Here is a 27,548-nt window from a genome sequence, read left to right on the forward strand (position 1 = left end):
AGCTAATTGTCACCATGATTTTGGTTCATTGTTTGAAAGTTCGTACAAATTTCTTCATAGAAGCTATCATTACCATCAAAAAAAAGTCAACAAATTAACAAAGTGCTTGAAACCTGTCCTGATATAAAAACCTGTTCACACCAGAGTATTATTTGACAATTATCTATTCATTCATATTTATTTTAGCTTTTGTTTCATTCATCTTTACAAAAGTGAACCTTTATGTTTGCCTTTACCCTTTGTTTCATTGCCACCATAGGCTCTAACAACCACTGACATTACCTGGCATGACAGGCCAGAATAACCTTCTGGACAAAAGCATTGCTCAATATGTTGGGCATGTTCAGCCTGGACGTAGCGATCACTGGCTTCAGCCACTTCTATAGATATCTCAGAGATTCTGGATTGACATTGAAAGAAAAAAGTGAAATTTGTGTTAAACATCTTAAATCAACAATGTTGCCTATAAATTAAATCTTCCTACATTTTGATGTTACTATCATTAATCTGTGTATATTTAACCAGATTGCATGTTTCTGATAACTTGACAAGCTGTTGGAGCGAAAACTCATTATTCTCCATCAAATCAGTCATGCTGAATTTGAGTAGGAGTGTTTTCTAAACACTGCTTTCCCTAATAATACAAACTGGGTGAAATTCTACACTGTCCATGGGAGAGAAAAAGTAATTTTTCTCAGTTAATGTAATTCCATAAAAGTCTTGTACAGACAAATGTCATTCCTGATTTGTACAACTTGGTATAATGATTTATTAAAATGGAAGAATCTTCGTATTTTGGTAAACATCTCTGACAAATGAAACAGCCTCTTAATCTGATAGATTCTACTAAAACTTTACAACACATGGACGATTAACCAATAAATGAAGCAAGACGTCTAAATAAATGCATCCCATGAAGGAATCTGATCAAGTGAAACGTGCTGCTGGAGCATACATATCACCAGTATGTTAGCAAAATCTCAAATATCTAAAGTACCTACTCCAACTATACAAATAGCGATAGGATCACAGGAACAGGAGCAGCTTTTTAGCAGCTCAAGCTTGTGCCAGCATTCAATGAAATCATGACTGACCCCAGCCTGACCAAATACCTTTTTAAAATTTATTTCAATATCCTATTTTTCAATGTAAATTTTTGGCTAAGGTTGTTTGCACCCTCCTTGTATCCCAAACAATACAATTTTGACTGATTTGCATCTTGCAAATTACTTCAGCAAAGATGTATTTACTGACAAGTTCATATAAGCATTCCGATTATGGCAGTTCTTCAGTTGCAACGTGAAGACCTTTTGATCCAGAAGCTGGACTTTCAAACCTAGCATTTTAATTTTATATGTTGGCTTCTGTTTATACCTGGTTTGTCTCATGAACGTCCCATAGGATGCCTTGATGAGAATGGAATTAATGTCATACAGCAAATCCATGAAGTCTTTGCGAGACACAGGTCTGCCATCTGGTGAGTTGTCATATTTCCAATCATGCTAAAGAAAAAATATTTGAGAGATTATTTATAGAAAAGAATTGGGTAATTTCACCTCCTCCCCTGAGCCCAATAGTAGCTAACTAATTGAATGAATGATCAATTATGAATGGGAAAACTCGCATTTCTCGCTCTGGGCTTTGTTTGTCACTGGTTCCTTGGTCACATGGGTGATTCTCCTGGTGGTGGAGCAGTAATTAAGTTATGTACACTTGGTGCTTTTGCTGCATCTTGCACTTAGACATGCGAAAAAATAACCCAGGAGATTAGAATCTCCTCAGTTGAGAACTGACTCCGAGCTGGCTGGCTACAGCCAATTGTACTGTGCACTAGTAAATGAAGGGAGACTTGGTGACAGGACACTGGCCGCTCTGCAGTTATTTCAAACCCAGTGGGGCTGGGGAGTGCTTGGAGGAAAAGGGCTCAAAAAAAGAAAATAAAAGAGAAAAAAAAAAGAATGCAAAATCTCTGACTTGAGTTTCCACATCAAAATGTAACTATACACCCAGTGATGATCGGTGTTTCTTGAGACCCCAATAGGGGTAAGCGTGCAAAATTGTAATTTTATTCTCCATGGATCGTGCCAGGAACGTATCGCTGGAAAAATTTATCTGATAATTTTTGTATTTATTGTATTGCACAGGTGTGAAGGGTAACTATACAGCCCAATGAAACATTTCACAAAGAAAATACAATTTGTTCAATTCCAAATTTAACAAGAATTGTCAAAATTGAATTGATTTTGCACATGAATCATGGGTTACTGTACTGAGGGAATGCTGCATTATCGAAAATGTCAACTTTCAGATGACATTAACCTTGAAAATGCAATATTCTACTTGTGACATGAATTGTTTCTGATAAGAGTACAATATCAGAAGACAGGAATCAGGTATGTGCATCAACAATTGATTTTACGAGCAGTATGGTGGCACGATGACTCAGTGGTTAGCACTGCTGCCTCACAGTACCAGGGACATGGGTTCGATTCCATCCTCAAGCGACTATCTGTGTGGAGTTTGCACATTCTCCCTATGTCTGCGTGGGTTTCCTCCGTGTGCTCCAGTTTTCTCCCACAATCCAAAAATGTGCAGGTTAGGCAGATTGGCCATGCTAAATAGCCCATAATGTCCAGGGATGTGTAGGCAATATAGATTAGCCATGGAAAATGCAAAATTGCAAAATAGGGTAGCGGGTAGGTCTGGGGGTGGTATACTCTTTCGAGGATCGTTGTGGACACAATGAGCCAAATGGCCTACTTCCTCAATGTAAGGATTCTATAAAATTCTACAATAATGACCAGAAAACCAGGAATGCAAGAAAGATGGATGCTAATCATCCTGCCTCATTCAGCAATCTGCATCACTACCATCAAGACAGAATGGAAGGCTTGAAATGTCAGAACTCTTAAACCAGGACTCTGGTAGTTAGGGTGTACATCAATGCTCCCAAGCCATCAATTGAGGCAGAATGTGAAATTCTGATCAACATTCATTAGGATACTAATCGCATAACAAAATGAATTAACTGGTCATTTGTTTCATGAATGTGTAACATTTGTTTACAGTGTTTTCCCACAAAACTGCTATGACTGCATTCAAAATAATTGTGTAAAGTGCTTTGAGGTCATTAAATCTTACAAAGCACTGTATAAATGAAAGCATTAATGAAGATAAGTTTAGCAATTCAACTGTTCCAAATTCTAATGCAAGAATAACCTTTTTTTTTAATTCTGTTCTCAAAGCTAATTATGACATAGATGCTTTACTTAAATGAATTAATTCGAAGTGAGGTTTTGAGCTATCTGTCTAGACTTTAATGTTCATTATTAGGGTGCAACTGGGCAACAGAACATCTGCATGGGGCAATGTGTCAGATTAACACGCAGCCAGCGATGGTAAAGGCCTAATTTTTGAAGGATTGGCAAATTCTGTCAGATTGCCACTCAGTTCTTATTTTTTCCATGAGATCTGTGCTCCATATTTCTAGCTGGGAATTTAGGTCCTGGCTCCTTCAGAATTGAGCAGCATACCTGAAATCAACAGTTCCTTCATCATAGCTGCTTCATCAATGATCTTCCTTCCATTATAAGGACTAGTAGTCAAACCTGTCAGGCAGGTTGACTTTGGAGCAAGCAGTTTGTAAAAAACTGAACAGTTTGCTTCAACTCAGAAACTTCACCTACAATCCTCTCCCAATCTAAGTAACCTGATGCTTTTAATATCCAGGCCAAAAGATAGGGATAGATAATTGTTGTATCAGTAAAATATGATAAATAAGGTGTTGCAAATGTATATAAATACCTCAGTGAGCTCCACTTCGTGCCTGGTTAACTGACCGATTTGAGGAGCAGATACATGTCGTACAATGGTCAACTCTCCTGTGGGCCCACCTCTCATAATAATCTGTGGTTCATAGGTGGATTGACCCACTTCCTCTCGAGCTTCAAAATAAATGGCGTATCTCAACTTGCCACCATATGCTTTGAGCTGTCAAACAAAATGAGGCAAAATGACAGGTCAGTTGAATACATTGCGTTGAGTTCTTGAGTACTAAACACAGTTTGCAAAACACTTACAGATAACAGAAAGCAAGATAGTCATCTCTGGAAGGGCCAGCAGTTAGTGCTTCCAGAATTCCATTTCATTTGCAACATCTTTATGAACACTTGTGGGTGAATTCAGTACAAGCCCTTTTGTCAAGTGCTATATATGGTGGATGTCTTTGGGCTACCAGGAATTGCATCCATTTCTGCTAGGCCTCGGTGGAACGTCCACTTGCAAAGCTGTAATAAACTCCATTACAGTCTCTTAGTATGGCTTCCGATCTTAACTGGATTAAGATAATCAATTTTAGAGAATAGTGTTACCTTGGGGCTTTGCAGAAGTCTTTTCTACTTTAGTCCAAATCAGCTGGATGCACAACTACTCTACACCCTCACAGCAGCATTAATGTAAACATCACTGAAGAAGGGTTTTGTTGATCATCCCTAATTTCACTTGAGAAGACAATGCTTAAGTCTAATCTGAAATCCCTCTGGTGTAGGTACACACAGTGCTATTAGGAAGGGAGTTGCACATTTTTGTCCCAGTGACAATAAAGGAATGGCGATGTAGTACCAAGTGACTATTGAGTGTAACTTAGAAAGGAACTTGCAAGTGGTGTTGTTCCCTCATGTACATAGTGAAAAGGCTTTGAGTGCATGGGGGCGAACCACTCACTGTTGAACATCTGATCTACTGTGCAAGCTTTAGCTCCATTCCTAGCACAGTTGCTTCAGAGGCAGAAATTGAGAATTCAAGTCCCAATTGCAAGTTCAAAAACCAAACTTGAGACTGAAACTCCAGTGTAGTATTGAGAGGATTACTATGACTCACAATCCTTTTATTTAAAAAAAATTCTGTCATCCCAGTACTAAATGATTGATTCCTTATCCTAAGGCTGTGTCCCTGTTTTCAAGATTCCTCAGCAGGGTAAGTAACCTCTCAGCATCTTAAGCCTTTTCAGAATCTTGGATGTTTCCGTCAGATCACACCTCACTCTTTTAAACTCTAGAGAATATGGACCTTATTTATTCAGTCATACATCACAGACAACTCTCTCAACCCAGGGAACAGTCAAGTGAACCTTCACCCTATTGCTGGGAGAATCTAAACAAGGGTAACATATTGTTCATCTTGTAATCTGACAATTTACTGTTGGTACTACAAATAGTTCCAATCAATCTATTCAGGGATGTTACGACACACCTCTAGAGGAGGTGGAGTTTGAACCCACACCTTCTGGCTCAGAGCTAGGAACAATGAGGTTCCCTCACTGAGATACAGTCTGACAACTGAGGCTTATTAAGATAACTTGGTTAGTGATAGTGTTTCCTGATTAGTGATTAAAAATTACAACAAATATTGTTTGCTCAACAATTTTGTCACCTTCTGGCTAATCATGGTAAGAAAAAAATTGTTTGGCTGTCAGCTGAATGTGAAGAAGACATTTTAAACTTCACACTTGGCTAATACTTTCCAAATCACGACTCAGAGCAAACATGAAGTTCATTCACAATTTTCATATTGAGAGATGTAATGGAGTAATTCATTAGAAATCTCCATCATCATTTTGAATACCCTTTTGAAGATAATCTTATTCTGTAGTTGCATCAGTTCTGAACCTGCTCGACAAAGCTACAGTACTGAATCTTGTTTCAAAAATTAAGTTGCAATCTTAAAAAATGTTAGCACGTCAGAACATTTCTTTAAACACATAATGCTTGAATTTCATTAAAATCACATAACAAAACACAGGGCTTTAAATGCCAGTAACCAAAGTTATTTAATGGTGCTGTCTGAGCAAAATATAAAGCAATTGCCATCTAAACACTCCAGTAGAGATTGCGATAACAGCACATTTCCCAGTTGTACCAATCTAATTGCAGGTTACAGGCTTGCTTTAAATATTTTTTCTGAGTTTCTTACCCACAGGCTAGAAGTATTTTGTGTGGGAAGTCTGCCTCACAGTGCTGAAACCTAGGACAGTAGATTACTGGGGAAGTGAGATAATAGGAGGTGGGGTTCCCAGTTGTGGGGATGGGTCCGATTGTGGTATGGGGAGCAAGCGGTTGGTATAGATGATGGTATTGGAAGGAAGGCAGTGAGGTAACCGGAGTGATAGGGTTGGGGAAGGTTTACTGAGTTGCTTGTTGGGCCTGGAATAAATGAACATGATCCTCCCGGCTATAAAGACATTCAACCTTTCTTATTCAAGCTACCAAGTTTCCTGAAATCTGGGAAACCCAACCATATATGGATGAGAAAAATCAGAATAACTGTTAAAACAAAGGCACAAAGCATCATTATAATCAAATGACTATTGTATATGATAATTAAATCCTCTAAATGAATTCACAACCCACATCTTGGCCAGTCTTCATTAAAAGCAGAAGCGATCAGGTTCAACGTGGATTGATTTCTGTTCCAGAGTTTTTGCATCTTAGCCTCTGACATAACCCCAATCCAGCAGATTTTAGCAATTAAAATGAAACCCTAATTACAAGATTGGATCAGTCTGTTCCTTTATGAGGTCAGGTAGTGTACTGAACTTCTTATTAGAGATGTTTATCATTACCAAAAGTTAAAAATCACACAACACCAGGTTACAGTCAAACAGATTTATTTTGAAGCATCAGTTTTCGGAGCGCTGCTCCTTCATCAGGGGCTTGTGGCACCAGGTGATGAAGGAGCAGCGCTCCGAAAGCTAGTGCTTCAAAATAAACTTGTTGGACTGTAACCTGGTGTTGTGTAACTTTTAACCGTGTACACCCCAGCCCAACACCAGCACCTCCAAATCACCATAACCAGAAATGTAACTCTTCCAACCATGTACATATCATGGAGACTATCATAACTTCATTCATTGTATTTGACATTTCCACATTTGAGATAGTTGATTGAATTCTTCAGTCAGTTTGGTAAGTAATTTTAAGTAACATTATCATTTTAATATGAAGTTGAGAAGTTAATTACCTTTTCACCTTCAAACTGCTCTGGAAGTCTCCAGTAAAAAGGCTCATACAGAAGGTGTTTAATTACTACATCTACATTAGCTACTATCTCTGGATGCTGATGAAAGACACCATCGGTTGTTTCACGGTCATTGAATTTATTTACTATTTTCAGTACAGTCTGGTCAGGATTCAGCATCAGCTTCAAGAGAAAAAAAAAGATAGTTGTTAGATGTGCTGAGAATGTAAAATTCCAGTTAAGTCCTGACTATAAAAACATGCCTTGTAACAAGTTGAAAGCGAACAGCAAAACATGTGCTAGCAACATTAACTGAACAATGTTAGGTCAGTGATTCATGGCAACATATTACTCAGACAAAATAAATCTGGATCCAGATGTGGCTGTAAATCATGGTGAGCTTTTTTTCTATTCAATGAAAACTGAAAGATAGTTCAATAATTCAAAGCACAAGTAACTTTTCAGGTCAAGGCTGGCATAATTATTAAGCAAACTAGGTGTCACCTAAGAAAAAGAATATCAGAGTGGGAGTCAGCACGGTAAATATATGAACAAACTATTCATGAAATTCTAAGTAAATACAGCCTTCAGCAATGGGAATGAAAGTCTAGATCTGCTGATTTACATCCAAATATACTGACATATGTTTTCATATAATTACATTAGTCTTTCCTAAATTTTACATTATATTTCTCATTTTGTTTATGTGACAATTACATAAATTTGTCTATCCACATGACTATAAAAAACTGTGAACCAGTAAATAATATCAAAGCATGTAACTTAATCTGGCCCACTCTATTAAAATGATTATTGGTTGTGTAATATGTGTATGAAATGATTCATCACAGGAAGACAAAGTATTGCATCATGTGACCATGTTACAGATTACAGCGTCCATTTCTTCCACTACAACTTCTGCAAAAAATGTAGAATAATGGTAATGTACAAACAATATCATTATATTCTTCTTTCTCATGTAAAATAAATGTTCAATTACAGAAGTGGAATTTCTATTAAAAGTGATGCACAATATTTATTTTCCATAGTTAGTTGAGAATTGGAGAAGGTTTGTCTTGGCCTGAGAGTATCTGAATGCTCTTGCTCTGGCCCCGGTTACATTGGAATATTGATAGATTGACCTGACATTTCCTACTCGTGATTCCTGATATAGTCAATTTGAACATAAGAACATCAGAAGTGGTAGGAATAAACCTCCAGACTGCTCTGCCATTTATGTGATCATGGCTGATCTTCTCCCTCAATTATACCTTTGAACCAAGTCACTTTATTTCTCAAATCCCTGAAAGAGCAACAAATTATCTATCTTATCCTTGAACATATTCAATAGTGCAGCCTTGTTACAAATGTGTAAACTGAATAATTATCATTTGAATAATTATAATTTTGAAATGGAAATAAAATTTCAGTTTTGTGAAGGCATTTTTTAAGAGGTCAGAAAGTAATTTAAAGCAGTGAACTAAAAACATCATTACCAAGAAAGTCAAGTGTAAACTTGACAGGGATTGAATATCTGAAAGGAATATTGCTATGATAGAAGTTGAAAAATTGTTTTGCTATTTTTAACATATTTTTAAATAGTATTACATGTAGATAAAGCTTTGTTTGTTTTCTAGTGTTACAAATGTGTGCTTTTGTTGAAATACATTGGCAGCCCTTGTGTGAATTTGTTCACAATTGCAAAAATTAAAAGTTAAAGTTATGATCTATCCAGCCAGGGTTTACTCTGGGGTCTGACTTGTCCAGTACTACCTTCAGCTGAAATTATAGCACCATCCACAGACTCAATATCATCCAAATTAGACGGTGAACAATTTCAAAATATTTCACTGTATAGAAGTGAAATTGGACGACTGCATTAGATTACTTACAGTGTGGAAACAGGCCCTTTGGCCCAACAAGTCCACACCGACCCGCCGAAGCGCAACCCACCCATACCCCTACTTATGCCCCTTTTAACCTAACTCTATGGGCAATTTAGCATGGCCAATTCACCTGACCCGCACATCTTTGGACTGTGGGAGGAAACCGGAGCACCCGGAGGAAACCCACGCAGACACGGGGAGAATGTGCAAACTCCACACAGTCAGTCACCTGAGTCGGGAATTGAACCCGGGTCTCTGGCGCTGTGAGGCAGCAGTGCTAACCACTGTGCCACTGTGCCGCCTGTCATCTGCTCTTTTACATCTTTGATTACCAGTTTAAAAAGCCATAAGGAAATGTTATATCACAGAACAAAAGAAGTGTTAAAGTCTTTTACTAAACCTATTTTCAAAATTTTGTACCCTAAACAGGGATACACAAAGTTTTATAGTATGTACATCAAATCATAAAGTACAATTATAAGATGAATATCAATTACGTTGCAGAGTAAAGTTAAAACCAACTTAATCATTATCTGCAAATATACTTCAATTCAAATTAAATATTTTACTTCATGTTTCAATTGTTCACTTACAATTATAAAAGCAATGTCTGGGATTCTTTTGACTTCTAATAGATAAATACAAAATAAGCAGTAATACACAGGAGATAGGTCAAGTTACAATACCCTTTTGGAGATACAAAATTTTCAAAAGTATTTCATCAAATGTGAAACAGCTAGTAATTCACTTACTCTCTTGCGGATCAGTCCTTTTGCCTCAGTACATTGTGTAGTCACACCTGAGCAGTAACAGCTACTGCATCCATGAGGATTGTTTAAAGAGAGTGTAAAAGCACCAGTCTTGCACCTATCACAACTGATGCCCTCCACGTTTACCTGCCCAACAAATAAAACAGATTTCTTAAAATATCAGCAGTAGCATTCTGTAGCATTTGATACTAAAATGCATTTAAATAAAATTGTCTTGTTTATGACTGCATATGATATAAGGCTCAGAACAAAGCCAATCAGTCCACCAACTCTGTAGCAGAATTTATGCTCCATTTGAGCCTCCTCCTGATTTTCCTTACCTTAATCTAACATGATAACCCTCTACTATCTTCACTCTCACATGTACTTCTAGTCTCTCCAGAAACACATAAATACTATTTGCTTCAAGTACTTCCTGTGGTAGTAAGTTTTAAATTCTCTTTCAATAAAAAAGGTTCTTCTGAAGCCTATGTTGGACTTTATGCTATTTATCTCAAATTGGTGGCCTATTGTTATGCTCTTTCACACAAGACAAAACACTCTTGCCTTAATTCTTCATCTCACTTCGAAAGTTGTTAGAGGGTGGGGAGTGGGTAGAGGGTAGAGATATGGGAATTGTTACCAGCCCTTGGAAGATTTCAAAGGCAGTTATAGGCCCTGACAGGCTCAGAGCATGACAGCAGTGCGAAAGGTCCACTTTGTGCTCTGAGACTTGGGCCTAGCTGCAAGAAAAGCCACAAACCAAACACTTCAGGCCTTCCCTGTGCACACACATTCCACATGCCCTATCTATGCTGATCCATGTCATCAACCTCAGCTCCATGACCCCTCCACTTGTGTCCCTCCAGCCATGGTCATTCATAGGTCTTATCCCAATTTATTGTCAAACAATTGAATGCCTGTTAACCAGAAGCCTCTGCCCTAATATTCTCCATATTATCAACCAGTGAACCCCATGTGAAGACATCAGGACCCATGCTGAGATTTAATAAGGCAAAGTTCAAATTCATTCCATTAAAGGATTCATCATTTTCTAAAATTTTCTAAAATTAAAATGATTGATTAAAAACATCACCACACCCAATTTGTTACAACTATTTAATCTCTTATAAAAACAAACATTTAAGGTTATAACCCTATTTCAAAGACTTTCGAAGGACCTGGCGCTGTCAATCAGACTATGAATTGACAAGTACCCCATTGGATGACTAGAAGACATAGGAGTAGAAGTAGGTCATTTGACCCATTAAGCCTGTTCCACTATTCAATGAGATCATGGCTAATTTGATAATCCTCAATTTCATTCTCCTGCCCTTTCCCTATAAATCTTGATTCCTTTATTGGTTAAAATGAATCTTTCTCAGCCTTGAATATACTTAACAAACTAATCTCTAGTCCTCTGCGTTAAAGATTCCACAGATTCATAACCCTCTGAGAGAAGAAATGCCTCCTCAATTTTGTCTTAAATGGATAATCCCTTACTCTCAGATTGTGTCTTCTGGTGTTAGATTCTCCCACAAGGAGGGAACATATCAAGTCCGCGAAGAACCTTGTATGTTTCTATAAGGTCACCTCTCATTCTTCTAAACTCCACTGAGTACAGACTCAAACTACTCAACCTCTTCTTGTAAGGCAATCCCTCCAAATGCAGAATCAAATAAGTAAACCCTCTGTGGACTACCGGTGTATATTCCAAGTGTGAATGCAGTAGTGTCTTTTATAATTTAGTGAGACATCCCGATTTTTATGTCCATTCCCTTTGAAATAAAGGCCAATATTCCATTTGTTTTCTCTATTGCCTTCTGAAATTGCATGCCAGTCTTTTGTGAGTCTCCAAATCCCTCTGTACTGCAGGTTTCCACAGTCCTTTGTTTTTAATCATTCATGGGATGACGGTGGCACGAGGTGGGCCAGCATTTATTGCCCATCCCGCATTGACCAGAGGGCAGCTGAGAGTCAACCCAATTGATATGGGTTTGGAGTCACATGTAGGCCAATCCAGCTAATGATGGCAGATTTCCTTTCCTAAAGTCTTTCTCTATTTGAATAATATTCAGCTCCTCAATTCTTTTTACCAATGTGCAAAACCTCCCATTTTAAACATTATATTCCAGCTGAAGTTTTTGCCCACTCACTTAACCCAGCTATATCCCTCTGCACACTCTTTGTGTCTTCTTCCTCACTTGCCTTCCCACCTATTTATATATCACTCACAAACATGATGATAGTGCACATGCCTCACCCAACTCATTAATAGATAATTAATGTATATCTATGTACATAGTAAATAATTATGCACCCAGCACTGATTGCCATTGTACTTCACTAGTTATAGTTTGCTGTCTTACAATGTCCCACCCCTTACCACAACAAATGAACATACCTTATTTAGTAGTTTATCATGTGGCATCTGATCAAATGTCTTCTGGAAATCCAAACATACTACTCCACTTCTTCCTCTTTATCTATCCTGCTTGTTAACTCCTCTAAGAGTTCTAATAAGTTTAACAGGGATGAATAAATACTCACTGGATATTCCATGATACCATCCATTAATTAATACGAACTTACCTTACAGTTACATTGTCCACTGTATTCCGCACATGAACAAATTCCAGCTTCATCACATGTTTGCCTCTCTGTCCCTGCCAGATCACAGTCACAGTGCCGGCACAGTGGATAGTTCCAGTAACCTACTCTGCATCGGTCACATTTCTCCCCTGTGAACTCTGGACGGCAGAAGCAGCAGCCTGTTGCATCATCACACTGAAGGTTTAAAGATCCCACAACTGTACAGTTACAGGGCTGAAAACAACAGAAGACAATAAAGGAAAAATGTCTTTTAAAAAATTTGGGAAAATGGTTATCTTATTTAAATCTACAATGTTATGAAATATGAGTGAAGTGATGCGACTGAACTGGAATGACTATCTAAATAGGATTTTATATGTCACCATCATTGCACATTAGTGAGATCAGGTTTACACTCAGGTGAGTGAACATTAACAGTCTTTATTAAACATAAATACATAAGTGAAAGTCAACCTCGCCCCAGAGGACCATAAACTGCACTCCCATTAGAGAGCACAGAGTGGTGGTAAGTTTATTCAGAGGATCACCATGTCTCGCAAGGGGCAAGCCTTCACAGCATCCTCAGCTGATCCAGGAATTGGATGTGTGCTGTGTCACTCTGCAGCTATCCAGCCAATCCAGTTAACCAAATCCCAAAGGGATAATGAGAGGGACATATATGGAATGTTACAGGCACAGGCCCCTTCTACATGATATAATGTTATTATGACAATGCTCCTCACAAAGATGGTCAGTAGCTATTATTAGAGTATAGGTACAATTAATCCTTCCCTCCACAACTCCCATCTTAGAAGATCCTTTTCTTCCTCATGCTGTCATGAGAGAATAAAAGAGAGATCAGTTTTGGAAATCTGGTCGGCATGGACAAGTTGGACTGAAGGGTCTGTTTCCATACTGTATGACTCTGAGGATCAGAGGATGAGTTTTGAAGGGTCAATGTTACCCTTTTCCAAACAACTGAACTCAAAAACAACACTAACATGAAACCTGGGTGCAAATTGTATGTTAATCTTCTTAGCCGATGAAGGCGGGTATTGGAGCTAGCACAATCAATGGATTGGGATGGAAACACTATAAAAATTTGAAAGTGATATGCATCAAACCAAATCTACTGCCATAGTGGGGTCTGGTAACCTAAAGATGTAGATAAAGGGAGAGTTTACCAACATCTCTCATCTCTTATAGCCCTAAGTGATGCTTTGCTACTTTCAGAACACAATAACATAACAAAGAAAATTGGAGTAGGCTGTAATAGCCCCCAGGTCTACTCTGAAGTTCAATATCAAAATCAGATAATGCTGGAGAAACACAGCAGGTCTGGCAGTATCTGTGGAGAAAGAAGCAGAGTTAATGTTTTGAATCCGGTATGACTTTTCTTCAAAACAGAGGAAGGATCTGAAAAACTCCACAGATGCTGGTATTCTGTCACCAAGCCACCCCTTATTTACACATGGGGAGTCCTTGATGCTGACCTGGCTTCCTCAGAGCCAGCCTTGAGAGTGAACACGATGTCTGACTCTTCTGGGTTTTTTTTCTTCATGCCCTGTTTATATTTATTTTACCTCCACACTACAGTCAAACAGCAGTCGTGCTTATTTTCCCCGGCATCCATGATGTATGTGCGTAGGTGTCAGACACAGAGAATGAACAATGAGCGCATAAACCTTTATTCATATTCCATCACCAAGAAGAAAGGAAAACGCCTGAGCGGCCAGTGACAAGCAGTGCCCTTCTCATCAAAGGGCAATGCTGAGTGACTCTTCTGTTTTTATCTGTCAGCCAGGGCTCCCTGATTAGACTAGATTAATAGCCCCAATAGGGAAATCATATTCTATGAGGTCCACCTGCTGACCTCATTATAATCACTACAAACTCATAGTGACTAGAAATGTTAACTCTGTTTCTTTTTGCATAGATGCTGCCAGACCTACTGACTTTCTCCAGCATTTTTGATGCTTGTTTCAGATTTCCAACAGAGGTATATTTTGCTTTTATTTGAGCATGAACTTCAATATCATGGCACCTCAATTCCACTTTCCCACTCATCCTCATTTTCCAAAGTTCCCATGGATTACAAAAATGTATAAATCTCTTCTTTAAAGGGACATTTTAATTGTGAAATCCAGTTTTGTCAATATACAATTTGAAATTTGGCTCTTATCTGTCTATTAATGAACCTCTCCAGGAGTTTAATGAACATTTAACTGTTATCAAATGAGTTGTTGACTCCATGTCCCTGGTTGTGAAAACACCAGTGTGCCCCAGAGAAATCAGGACACTGATATATCATCCAGGGGCATTATTTTTATAATATCCATGCCCAAACTCCTGTGCACCACATCCACACCTCCCCACCTCAACAAGAGATTGAAAAATCAAGCTTCAGATGAGAGAATGAGTAAAAGACATGGGACAGAATGAGTTTGACTGACACAGAGAAAATAAAGCATGTGCTTTTAAAAATTTATTTTGCATACAGATAATATCGTAGGGCAATATATATCAGTGCTAGTAATTAAATCAATGACATAGTATAGGATTGAAGTCACACTTAGGGCAGATCAACTATAATTAGTGGACTGAATAAAAGCAAAATAGCGCAGATGCTAAAGATTTGAAATGAAAACAGAATGTGCTGGAGAAACTCAGCAGGTCTGGCAGCATCTGTGAGAAGTAATTATTTTCTCGTGTGCAATGACTCTTCTGGGCTGGTAAGTTTCCTTTCATAGTTAGTATTTTGTAGTCATTTTCCTATACCAGCCAGGCTTCATAAGTTCTCCAATTTAACATAATGGTGCTATAGCCTCTGAATTATTATTATGGTGTCATAAACATTAGATTACAAGTTGGTGAAAAATATGAAAGGGAGAGAGGGAATGAATGCAATCACCAAGATAACATGCAGCAGTGACATTCCTGCCTCTGAGAAAGAGTAATGTGTAGTTTATTTCATCTACATGGGACAAGCAAGTATTTGACCCAGTTGGTTTGAAACTTCGTTCACTCGCCACAGAAGGATTCAATGTAAACTTATGCTAATGTTTCCCTCCTCTCCACCAAATAAATCTAGCAAGAAACTGTGAAATACTTTATTTTCAGACAATCAAACTACAAGCCCAGTCCGTGCCCTACCCTTTCATATTTCACTGTAATTATATACTTCCCTCTTGCCTGCAGGGGAGGAACAACTCAAGAAGCTTGACACCATCCAGGATAAAGCAACCCACTTGACTGGCACCACATCCGCAAGTATCCACTTCCTCTACCACCAACACTCAGTACCAGCAATGTGTACCACAGAAATTCACCAGAGCTCCTTAGACTGCACTTTCCAAGACCATAACCACTTCCACCAAAAGAACAAAGGCAGCCAATACATGGGAACTCCACAACTTGCAAGTTCCCCTCTAAGCCACTGACCATCCTGATTTGGAAATATATCATCGTTTCTATATTGTCGTTGGATGAAATCCTAGAATTCTCTCCCTAACAGCATTGCGGATCTACCTACAGCAGATGGACTGTTGCAGTTCAAGAAGGCAGCCTCACCAGTATCTTCTGAAGGCCAACTAGATAGGAACAAGCAATAAATGCTGATCAGCCTGTGACATCCCACGAGTGATGAAACGAATATTCACAGCATCCATTTTTAGGAGGTCAGTATGTCTCTTCTCATTCACAACTGCCAACTATTCACATTATAGGCCTTACAGGAAATGCAATTCTCTCCTGCTTAATAACGCCCCACCTTGGACCCTGCTCAGTATTTGTAATTTGCATTATTTGAGGCTGGCTCAGGTTTCTGACTCCAAACAAGCCCATGGCAATCTCATGCCTGGATTACAGAAACATATGCAGAGTTACAGCTAGTGCCTGCTAAAAAGCTCAAGGCTTTAGTCTAGGGAAATTAGGGGGCTGGCCCCTCAAGAATTTCAATTTTGACACTTTATTGGATATTTTAGAATCTACAATGAACAAGAAGATTGCATTTTATATTTCATCTAAAAACACAAGTGTCATTTCTTCAATTTTATTGAAAACAGATTTTTCTTTGACAGCTAGGAATTAATAATAATACTTCTTAGTAACTCCTTCCTCCCAAGAGTAAAAGAAAAAAGAAGTTTTCATTAATTTTCAGCTTTTTAAAAATGCCGGCAATGAATAAGATATTCGAAGTCCATAGTGAAGGCTGTAGGAAACAAATTCAAAATTATCATCTCTGTCCTGTGTTTCCAGTTAAATTTGGCATTTATTCCCATCCTCAAAGCACGTAACGTCGTATTGTCCCCTCCCAGTACAACTGATTCTCATCTTTAACCAATGGTATTTGAACACCCTGTGTGCTGTCGTTTTTATTCACTCACAGGATTTGGACATCTCTGGCTAGGCCACCATTTGTTGTCCATCCCTAACTGTCCACAGGGCAGTTAAAAGTCAATACATTGCTGTGGGCCTGGAGTCACACATAGGCCAGACCAGATAAGGATGGCAGATTTTCTTCTCTAAAGGTCATTAGTAAATCCAGATTTTTTTCTGACAATCAACAATGATTTCATGTTCAACATTAAACCTTAACTCCAGATTCTTTTGTGAATTCAAATTCTACCATGTGCCATGGTAGGATTTGAACCCAAGTCCCAAGGAAATTAGCAAGTTTCTGGATTAATAGTCTAGCGATAACATCACTGGGCCATCACCTCCTTATTGCTCCTCGTCAGTTCACACATGCCTTCTCTGCATAACTCCTCATATCTTTATGAGCTCACAATTGCATTTCCCATCCTACTATCCCACTGCAATTTAGTTGGTGTGCTCCCCATTGCTCTCCCCACCAACTAAAGCATTAACTTTCGGATGGCATGGTGACACAATGGTTAGCACTGTTGCCTCACAGCACCAAGAGCCTGGGTTTAATTCCACCTTCCATGTGAATTTTGCACATTCTCCCCATGTCTGCATGGGTTTCCCTTGGGGTGGTCTGATTTCCTCCACGCTCAATTACCCATAGTGTTCAGAAATGTGCAAGGTAGGTTGGTTAACCATGGGAAATGTGGAGTTACAGGGATAGATAGTGAGGTGGGTCTGGGTAGGATGCTCTTTGGAGGGTCAGTGTAGACTTGATCAGCCAAATGGCCTACTACCACACTGTAGCGATTCTATGAGTCTATGATTCTTTGTAGTATCACTGCCACAAGTCCATGAAATCCTCCTCCTTCCACAAAGAAATAGTGGAGATGTGGACCAAGTATGTGACAGGGAGAACAGTAATCATCATATCATCTCGACTGGAATAGTGATGGAGATGAGCAGGGCAATGTCTCAAATAGAACTTCTAAATTAGAAAAGGACTATCTTCCATGAGATGAGAAGAGATTTAGCCAAGGTAAAATAGAAAGTAAGACTCGTGGCAAAAACCAGAGTGAAGGGTAACCTCAAAGGAGAAAATGTTTTAGGTTCTTTCGAGCAATGGCAAAAGGGAACAAAATCCAGAACACATTGGATGAGGTGAAACAAAAGAAGTCGATGCATGAAGTCTTCAAGCAAGAGCCAAGATAAACAAAATAAGGTCAGTGTAAAAATTAGCAAGAAAAGAGACTTAGACAATAGAATGGCATTTAACATAGAAAAATGAAAAAATCTTCAACTCTCATAAATAAATAACAAGGAGGTTTATGCTTCGAGGTGTAGGGAATGATTTGAATAATTAATGAGTACTTTGGATCAGTGTTTATTAAGAAATAAATGCTGACAGAATAGCACTAGATACAAAAATAGTATAAGTCACGAATGGGGTGACAAACAGGAAAGGCTACGTTTATAAGTTGCAATGCTTAAGTTTATAAGTTGCATAGTTCAGATGGTTTGCACCCCATGTGGCTAAAAGAAGTGGGAGTGATGTAGTAGAGGGTCATGCCATCATCTTCCAACCTTCCCTGGATATAGAGGTGGGGCAGGTCAGAGGATCAGACAGTGGCAAATGTGACCTGCTACTGTAAAGGGTGTAGTGTATTCCTAGTTACTATAGACCAGCAAATTTAACAGCAAGGATAGGCAGTTTTATGGAGGTATTGTGAGTCAATAAATAATTCAGGGCCCCAGGCTAACAGTCTGGGGATATGGGGTCAAATCCCATTATAGCAGATGGTAAAGTTTGAATACAGTTAAAGTCTGAAATTAAACTTTGTCTAAAGGTGACTGTATTATAAGATTATAATAAAATGGTTATCATAAAAACCATTCTGGTTCACTCATGTGTTTTAGGGAAGGAACATCTACCATCCTCATTTGATTAGGCCAACAAGTGACTCCAGATCCTCAATTCAAAAATAGTCTAAGCAAGCCACTCATTGTACCAGACACGGAGTCTGATAAAAGGAACAAAGGATCACAGAGCAATAATTAAAACACCAGAATAACAACAGATACAGCCCTGTCAATTTATTATCAAAAAAAGGAAAATTTGAAAACATATCTTTTTTAAAAACTTTATAGTAACTCTTACAAAAATAACATTAACGTATGGTAGGTCACCCCTCAACCTCTTATGCTCCAGTGAAAGAAGTCCCAGCCGCTCCCTACAACTCAAATACTCCAGTCCCCTCCAATATTCTCGTAAATCTTTTCTGAACCCTTTCCAATTTAATAAACACCTTTCTACAGCTGGGTAACCGTGTATACATTATTCCAAACTCCACTTTCCCCATAACTCTTGAGTCCCTCATTGATTTAAAATCTGTTTACCTCACAATGAATGTACTTAATGACCTCATCTCTGCAGTAAAGAATTCCACAGATTCACTCCCCTCAGAGAAAAAATTCCTCCTCATCTCTGCCTTAAATGTGTGACCCCTTATTCTGAGGTTATGCCCTCTGGTCCTAGACTGTCCAACAGGAGAAACAACTTTTCAGCAACTAATTCCCCACAAAGTTGTTGATTTTTAACTGCCCTCTGGGCAATTAGTGGTAAGCAATAAATGCTGGATCTTACCAGTGACTTCCACATTCCATGAACAAATAAATTGACAATGTAAACGCAAGATTGAATATTGACGAAAAATGCAATAATTTCCCAATGCACTGACTGGAATTCAACAGCTGAAGTTCGCAAATGAACTTAAGAGTACTAGAAAAATTAATCTCTCCATTACAGGATACCAATATTAGCCTGCTAGGCACCATAAGCCTATTGATATTTTACTTGCAATACATTATATTACAGTAAATTTCTGTTAATCCAACCAAGACCTTATTAAATGGCATAGAAGATTCTACAAGCTGCATAACTTACTCCTGCTTTCTGTTTTATCTTCTGCTTTTTCTTATTATATAGTTCCAACTTTCTATCATACACAAAATTTCATAGTTTACTGCAAAACTAAAATCTTAATGCTAAAAATCAATAACGGAATATGCATTCAAAAGCCATTCAAGTACCAGAGGAAGATTAGCAAAGACAACTGTCTGTCTTTTGCAGGTAGAAACTGGACAATTTGTGAAGGAAAGGAGAAATAGCAGAGGAGTTACATAAGTACTCTGTGTTGGCTTTCACAAAAGCGACACTAGAAGCCTCCCTGACATAATAAAGATCAATTGACCTAGCCACAGTGAGAAACTGAAGGGAATTAGTATTCATAAGGAAGTAGTGTGGGAGAAATAGAAACAGGATTATAAGGGCAGTATTAGGTAATCCAACCCTTTGCACCTACTCCACCATTCAATTTTATCATGCCTGAATATCCAACTTGATACCCATGCCCATTTTCTCCTCATACTTTTTGATTCCTTTAGCCATAACCTCTCTATACGACACTTCCTTAAAACATTAAACATTTTGGCCTGAATCACTTTCTCTGACAGAGAATTCCATAGGCTCACCATTCCCTGAATGAAGAAATCTCGCCTCAGCTCTGTCCGAAGTGGTCTAACCTATATTCTGAGACTGGGACTCCTGGTTCTGAACTTCCCAGTCACTGGGAACATTCATAATGCATTTACCGTGTCCAGTCCTGTTGGAATTATTTAGGTTTTCATAAGAGTTTCCCCTTTATTCTTTGAAACTCCAGTAAATATAGTCCTAAGTGTTCCAGTCTCTCTTCATTTGTCAGTCCTTTCATAGAGTTATAGTGATGTATAAGACCTTTTGGTCCAAATTGTCCAGATATCCTAAATTAATATAGTCCCAGTTACAAACATTCGGCCCATATCCGTCTAAACCCTTCCTATTCATATACCCATCCAGATGCCTTTTAAATGTTATAATTGTACCAGCCTCCACCACCTGCTCTGGCAGCTCATTCCATGCACTAACCACCCTCTGCATGAAAATGTTGCCTCTTAGGTCCCTTTTGTATCTTTCCCCTCTCACGTTAGACCAATGCCCCCTAGTTTTGGACTCCCCTACCCTGGGAAAAAGACCTTGTCTATTTACCCTATCCATACCCCTCATGATTTTATAAACCTCCAACGGTCCAGGCAAAACAGCCCCAGCCTATTCACCCTCTACCTATAGTTCAAACCTTCCAATCCTGGCAACATTCTTGTAAATCTTTTCTGAACCCTTCTTAGTTTAATGACATATTTCCTATAGCAGGGAGACCCCCCAGGTGTCAGTCTAGTAAATCTGTGTCACATTCCCTCCATAGCCAGAATACCCTTCCTCAGAAAATCATACCAAAGCTGCACACAATACTTCAGATGTAGCCTCACCAAGATCCTGTATAATTGCAGCAAGACATCCTACTCCAGTAGTACAATCTTCTCACAATGAAGACCATCAAACCTTCTTCATTGCCTGCTGCACCAGTATACTTATGCTCAGCAACTGGTGTACAAGGATATCCAGGGCTGGACGTACTTCATCCTTTCTCAATCTGTCACGTACAGATAATAGTCTGCTTTCTTGTTTTTGCTATTAAAGTAGCATTTATCCAAATTATATTTCATTTGCTGTGCATTTGTCCACAAACTCAACTTGTCTCATTCCAACTGAAACATGTCTCCATCCTCCTCACAACTCACACTCGCAGCTTTGTGCCATCTGCAAACTTGGAGATTCACATTTAGTTCCCTCTTCATTATATTGTGAATAACAGGGGTCTAAGCACTGATGTTAAATTAAATCAATGGGACTGAAAGTTGACAAATCCCTGGGGCCCGATGAACTTCATCTGGAATGTTGAAATACATGCCTAGAAGGTGAAAAGTAATTGTCAATCGGTGAGAGATTGGAAAGTGGTGATGTCCAAAAGGACCTGGATGTCCTTGTTCATAAGATACTGAAAGCTAGCATGCAAGTGCAGCAAGCAATTCGAGGGCTATTGGAAGCTCAGACTTTACAAATGTTTATGGATTGATAGATTTTTGATTAACGGTGGCTTACAGGGTTAATGGGGTGTCATGTTCGATCAGCAATGATCTTATTGAATGGAGACCAGGCTCAAGGCAAATGGCCTATTCCTATTGTTACATTTTCATGTTCAATGTCCCTAACAGACAAAGCGAATTCACCAAGGAACAGTTACTTTCAAAACTAAAAAGATCTTGGTGATGGAATTATTGCACAGAGATTCATGTCCACAATCCTCCACAACGTGAGTACCACCTACATGTGTAGCATTGTAGACAACCATCCTGCAGGAACTAGATTCATCCAGGAATTTAATGTATTTGATAGCAACAAATTATTAGTTGAACTGACCAAAGCCTGGGAGTAAACGGCGGCACGGTAGCACAGTGGTTAGCACTGCTGCTTCACAGCGCCAGAGACCCGGGTTCAATTCCCGCCTCAGGCGACTCTCTGTGTGGAGTTTGCACATTCTCCCCGTGTCTGCGTGGGTTTCCTCCAGGTGCTCCGGTTTCCTCCCACAATCCAAAAAATGTGCAGGTTAGGTGAATTGGCCAGGCTAAATTGCCCGTAGTGTTAGGTGAAGGGGTAAATGTAGGAGAATGGGTCTGGGTGGGTTACGCTTCGGCAAGTCGGTGTGGACTTGCTGGGCCGAAGGGCCTGTTTCCACACTGTAAGTAATCTAATCTAATAAACCTATTGCCCATCTTGTCAACCGGGAATGGTGTGTGACAAGCCAAGAGAAAAAAACTTCAATAGTTTAAAATTAAAATCTTCTAATTTTTCTGCTTATGAACAATTTTTTCACAATCGATGTCAACTAAGTAAGCAAAATAAAGGGACGCATATATTAATAAGAACTTTCTGACAGTCAAAAAATGCAGTTATTGAAAAACTTACTTTACATCCACTGACAAAGTTATGACCCCAAAAGTTTGCAGCACATTTGTCGCATTTTTCTCCCACAGTATTTGGAGGGCAGATACACTGTCCAGTTTCTGAATCACAATGATTGCCAACATGGGCACATTCACATGCTTTATAGAGAAAATAAAGAAACAAATTAGCATTCCTGTTGTCATTGACAACTTAGCTGTCAAACATTTTAAGATACGGCACAACATGTATGAACAAAGACTGTAAGATTTCAAATCTTTGCGGCAATGATTGAAAATAATTGAGAAGGAATTCATGTTTTGAGGAGGAAGTAACAAAAAGCAATAACATGGAAAGTATTACGGTTTCAGAATTTATTAGTCATAGTTCATGATTTTTTTCCCACTATATCCTTGTATTAATGATGTTACCAAACCAAATATTAGATGCTCATACTCACAGCTTGTATCTGGAACAATAATTACTAATTGAACAAAACCAAACCAAAGGCAGAATAAATCCTTCAACATAGCATTGAAACAGTATGCACTATAACTGACAGCAGATACTGAGAATTTATATGGAAGCAATAGTCTAATCTTGGGTTGACATGTTAGTTATAAACCATATTATGCTGTTATGCCTTATAATGTCATCTGAAATCTTTCAGTACAGAAGCTTTTCAATTATCCTAATTTTCTACAAAGCACAACAGTGTAATTTTGTGCTTTAATATTAAATGCCTGCTTTTCTCAGTATCTGTAATGCCATAAAGTTACTGATGTTGAAATTATATTGTGGGGTAAGTGAGTTCAAATGCTTAAGACATCCATCTAACAGTCCTCTCCTAGAAAAAATGCATTAACTCACTTAAAATAGAAGAGTTAATGCCTTTGCTAAAATAGTAGAATCATGAATTTGAAAAGACATGCAAGCATTTATGGTCTATTATTCTGCTGCCTAATTTCAAGGCAATTGCTCTTTACTGCTAACCTCTCCCTCGTCTGTGCACTGCCTTAATTTACTTCTTTGCTTGAAAGGCACTTTTAATGAATTGAAATAAGGATAGAAACTATTTGTACACACTAGGCAAAGTAATATAATTTCAGAATGAACTATGTCATGTTCCTCTTATTAATTTAGTTCAGAAATATATGCACTATTACCTGTGAGTAAATTAGTTAAGCAATGTTCACTCAGTGAAAGGGGATTCCACAATTCTTCCCTTAGTATCCATGATGTGGAGGTGCCAGTGTTGGACTGGGGTGGACAAAGGCAGAAGGTTAGAGTTCAACAGGTTTATTTGAAATCACGAGCTTTTGGGGTACTGCACATTCATCTTCACCTGGCAAAGGGGCCACACTATGAAAGCTTGTGATTGCAAATAAACTTGTTGGACTATAACCTGGTGTCGTGTGACTTCTGACTTCCTTTGCTATTTAGACTGGAACACATTATGACATCACAATGTTATATTATCACCTTGAATATTTGTCAAAATTATCCTGATCTTCTGACACACATTTGGCAAAATTATTAAATATTACTTCGTTTATTTAAACAGAAAGAATCCATTCAGCCCACTGTTTCTGTGCCAAGCTCCAAACTCCATCCTTTTCCCTTCAATTTATTTCCTCTTTCGATTCTTAACCAACTATATTTTATAAACCTGAAATGCTTGTGGGAAAGGTGCTGAAATAAAAGGACTCTGGGAGAACCCTGAATTAGTTCTGACCATGACTTGGCTACCTAAGGATTTCAACAGGCCCCAGGGAAAATATGCTGCCTAACACCATTCCTGCTGCTCACAGAACTTCAGATAGGTTGGGGGTTGGTGATGGTGCCTTGGATTTTATGTGAGGTGACACATAAAATCTGTCAGGTTTAAAATCTACAACACTGATTCACCTCCGGAAACCATATCCAAGTCATTAGACTGTTGATATGTACAAACCCAAAAAATGACATTGAAACAACCATTCAAATCAACAATTCTTGTTGGTGTCTGTCCTCCATGAGTCTTAATCCCACCTGCCTGTTCATTATTCACTTTTATCTGTCCAGCCCATTAACATAGTCTCTGCTTCAATAAGTAACTCCAATAATTCACTGATAAAGACAAAGTGAACACTTGTGATGCTTTTTGCTGTATTTAAATCACATTTCATCTCAATAATTTGATTTGATTTATTTTTGTCACATGTACCTTAGTACAGTGAAAAGTTTTGTTTTGCATGCAGCACAAATATCAGCAAAGTGTGTAACATCAAATCTACTATAATGTTAATTAATTAATGTATCTCTTAAAAAGAAAATAAATGATTTTACATACGAATACATCCTCCTTCTTGAAAGTGGTAGAAGCCAAGAGCACATCGATCACATTTCTGCCCTGCCACTCCAGGCTGACATCTGCACTGGCCTTTATCATCACAGTCAAATGATTTAGATCCAAATGAATTGCAATTACAGGGAATACAGCCCCTTGAAGAATGCAGGTAATAAGTTTTGCTCTATAAAATGTAAGTAAATAGTTGTCAAGGACCCAACATGAATAGAGCCATAATATACAACAATATGATATATAGTTAATTACAGACATAGACCTCTCACTGAAGGAATAAATTATAATTAGGTCACAAACCTCCGAATTCAAAATGCAATAAATCAGTAAGTCTATATTTTTTAGAATTATGCAATTTGTTTATATCACAAAAGAAATCATAGCACACAAAACTATTGCAGATATTAGTGAATAAATCTGTTTATCATTCGTTGGCCCACTGCTATACCCAAACTGTTAGCCTATTGATTTTTAATGCCATCATGATAAGCACAAAATACTTTTTAATGGAATTAAAAATTGTTAATATGGTTGAATGTGGCTTGAGATGAGTGTAATAACCAGTATAAACTATTTTTAAATACAAATATAAGTTATCGTCCCAAGTCATTTCTCATGGTGAATCAAAGAATACACAATTTTATAAAGCATAGGAGCATTGCACCATTCATGGAGGAATGTATTATTCTGCTTCTGAAGATGATGACTATGCTATAACCCAACCAAGTTTAATTATTTTGAACTAAATATTAAATTAAGTCAAAGTTTAATTGCTATTCAGGTCAAACATTCTTTATCATTTCTTAAAGTATGATTTAATCAGAAGTTATACATTTCTGGTTCCTATGCATGGTATCTTTAAATGCTTAGGGACTTTTCCTTGCTTCACAATTATCTGCTTTTTCTGTTTGCTTTATTATATAAAAATATGGCACAGCAGTGCATGACATACAAAAAGACTTGTATTTAAATAACACTTTTCATGACGACTGGATGTCTCAAAGTGCCTTATCGTCACTGTTGCAATTTGGGTAATGTAGCAACTGATTTGTGTTCAACATCTTCCCACAAACAGGAAGGTGATACTGACCAGATAATCCAGTGTGTGTGACCGATTGAGGGATAAGTATTGATCAGAACACCAATTTAATTCCCCTCCTCCTGTGTGCTCAAATAATACCACAAGATCTCTTTCAGCCACATGAGCACAGAGAAGAGGCCTCAAATGAACAATGCAACTGAAAAATAGTGCCTTCAAGTGATGTCATTGCTGCCTCAGTACAACACAGGAACGTCATCCTTCATTGCTAACCACAAGCCCCAGAGTGGGACTGAAACCCAGAGTGTGACCCACTGAACCATACCTGACAATAATATGGTACAAAATGCTATTTTTTTTACATAAGACAATGGGAATGATACACGTTTTCCTGACAAAAAGGAACAGCTGAAAGGGAACAGTTGAATTATTCCACTTTATTCATTTACAGGCTCGAAATCCTATTATGTAATCACTGGGTGAGATTATTAAAAGTTCACATATTGCTCACCATGTCTGTAACACCTGACTTTTTTTTGTTAAACGTGATAAACGGTTAGAGTCATAGAGCTGGACAGCATGGAAAGAGACCCTTCAGTCCAACCCGTCCATGAAGACCAGAAATCCTGCATATATCTAGTCCCATTTGCCAGCATTTGGCCCATATCCTTCTAAACCCTTCCTATTCATATACCCATCCAGATGCCTTTTAAATGTTGTAAGTGTACCAGCCTCCACCACTTCCTTTGGCAGCTCATTCCATATACAACCTCTGCGTGAAGAAATCGTCCCTTAGGTCTCTTTTAAATCCTTCCTTTCTCACCTTAAGCGTATGCTGTCTAGCTTTGGATTCCCCACCGTGGAGAAAAGAACTCGTTTATTTACCCTATCCATGCTCCTCACAGTTTCATAAAACCTCTATAAGGTCGTCCCTCAGCCTTTGACAGTCCAGCGAATATAGCCCAAGTCTATTCAACTTCTCCCTGTTATTCAAACCGTCCGACCTTGGCAACATCCTTGTAAATCTTTTCTGAACCCTTTCAAGTTTCACAACATCTTTCCTATAGCAGGGAGACCAGAATTGCACCAGTATTCCAAAGGTGGCCTCACTCATGTCTTGCACATCTGCAACATGACCTCACTACTCCTGTACTCAATACACTGACTAACAAAGGTAAGCATACCAAATGCCTTCTCCATTATCCTATCAATCTGCAACTCCACTTTCACTGCAATATTTTTGTTCTCATACAATCCTTGCATGATTTCAATCATAATGCTTCATTCAAATTTTCATGTCACAAAGAATCAAAGCATGGTTAACCCTTAGAAGATATACATGCATATATATGTATATATATGCCATAACATAATACAGATGGAGCAGTACTTAATCCAGATAAGAGTGGAGTAGGGATGGACAGTGTTGGTGGTAGCTGTTAATCTGGGAGGTAAGCCGGAGGAGGCAGAAATACTTTCTGACTTTGGTACAATTACGGATGGAGAAGCTCAAGGATGAAATTCCTTCTTGGAGGCCAAAAATCAGAATCTCGATATCAAGAAATGTTTTTCTGATTTTGCCCTCAAGCCTTAAATGACAACTTCAGAACTTTGAGTGGCAATTACATCTCACTTAAGCACCAACTCACCTTATTTATATACAACTTTCAATTATTTTCTGCTT

The 27,548-nt window shown here is 38.3% G+C and overlaps 1 protein-coding gene across 5 annotated transcripts in view; it reads right to left on the minus strand.

Annotated features, from left to right (window-relative positions):
• lama2 (laminin, alpha 2) overlaps window positions 1-27,548 on the minus strand; it is a 385,009-nt gene that overhangs the window by 124,125 nt on the left and 233,336 nt on the right. For all 5 annotated transcript variants that reach the window (XM_087980433.1, XM_087980426.1, XM_087980423.1 and 2 more), the window contains 8 exons: window positions 24,814-24,994; window positions 22,506-22,642; window positions 12,242-12,475; window positions 9,653-9,796; window positions 7,018-7,197; window positions 3,805-3,990; window positions 1,375-1,502; window positions 283-400 (listed from right to left, as the gene is read on the minus strand). In XM_087980433.1, coding sequence (XP_087836559.1) covers window positions 283-400; window positions 1,375-1,502; window positions 3,805-3,990; window positions 7,018-7,197; window positions 9,653-9,796; window positions 12,242-12,475; window positions 22,506-22,642; window positions 24,814-24,994 — 1,308 coding nt within the window. The remainder of the gene's footprint in view (window positions 1-282; window positions 401-1,374; window positions 1,503-3,804; window positions 3,991-7,017; window positions 7,198-9,652; window positions 9,797-12,241; window positions 12,476-22,505; window positions 22,643-24,813; window positions 24,995-27,548) is intronic.

The sequence above is a fragment of the Chiloscyllium plagiosum genome, unplaced genomic scaffold, assembly GCF_037043375.1.
Source record: "Chiloscyllium plagiosum isolate Xiang-an unplaced genomic scaffold, Cpla_swu_hap1 HiC_scaffold_3, whole genome shotgun sequence".
In the NCBI taxonomy this organism is placed as follows: domain Eukaryota; kingdom Metazoa; phylum Chordata; class Chondrichthyes; order Orectolobiformes; family Hemiscylliidae; genus Chiloscyllium; species Chiloscyllium plagiosum.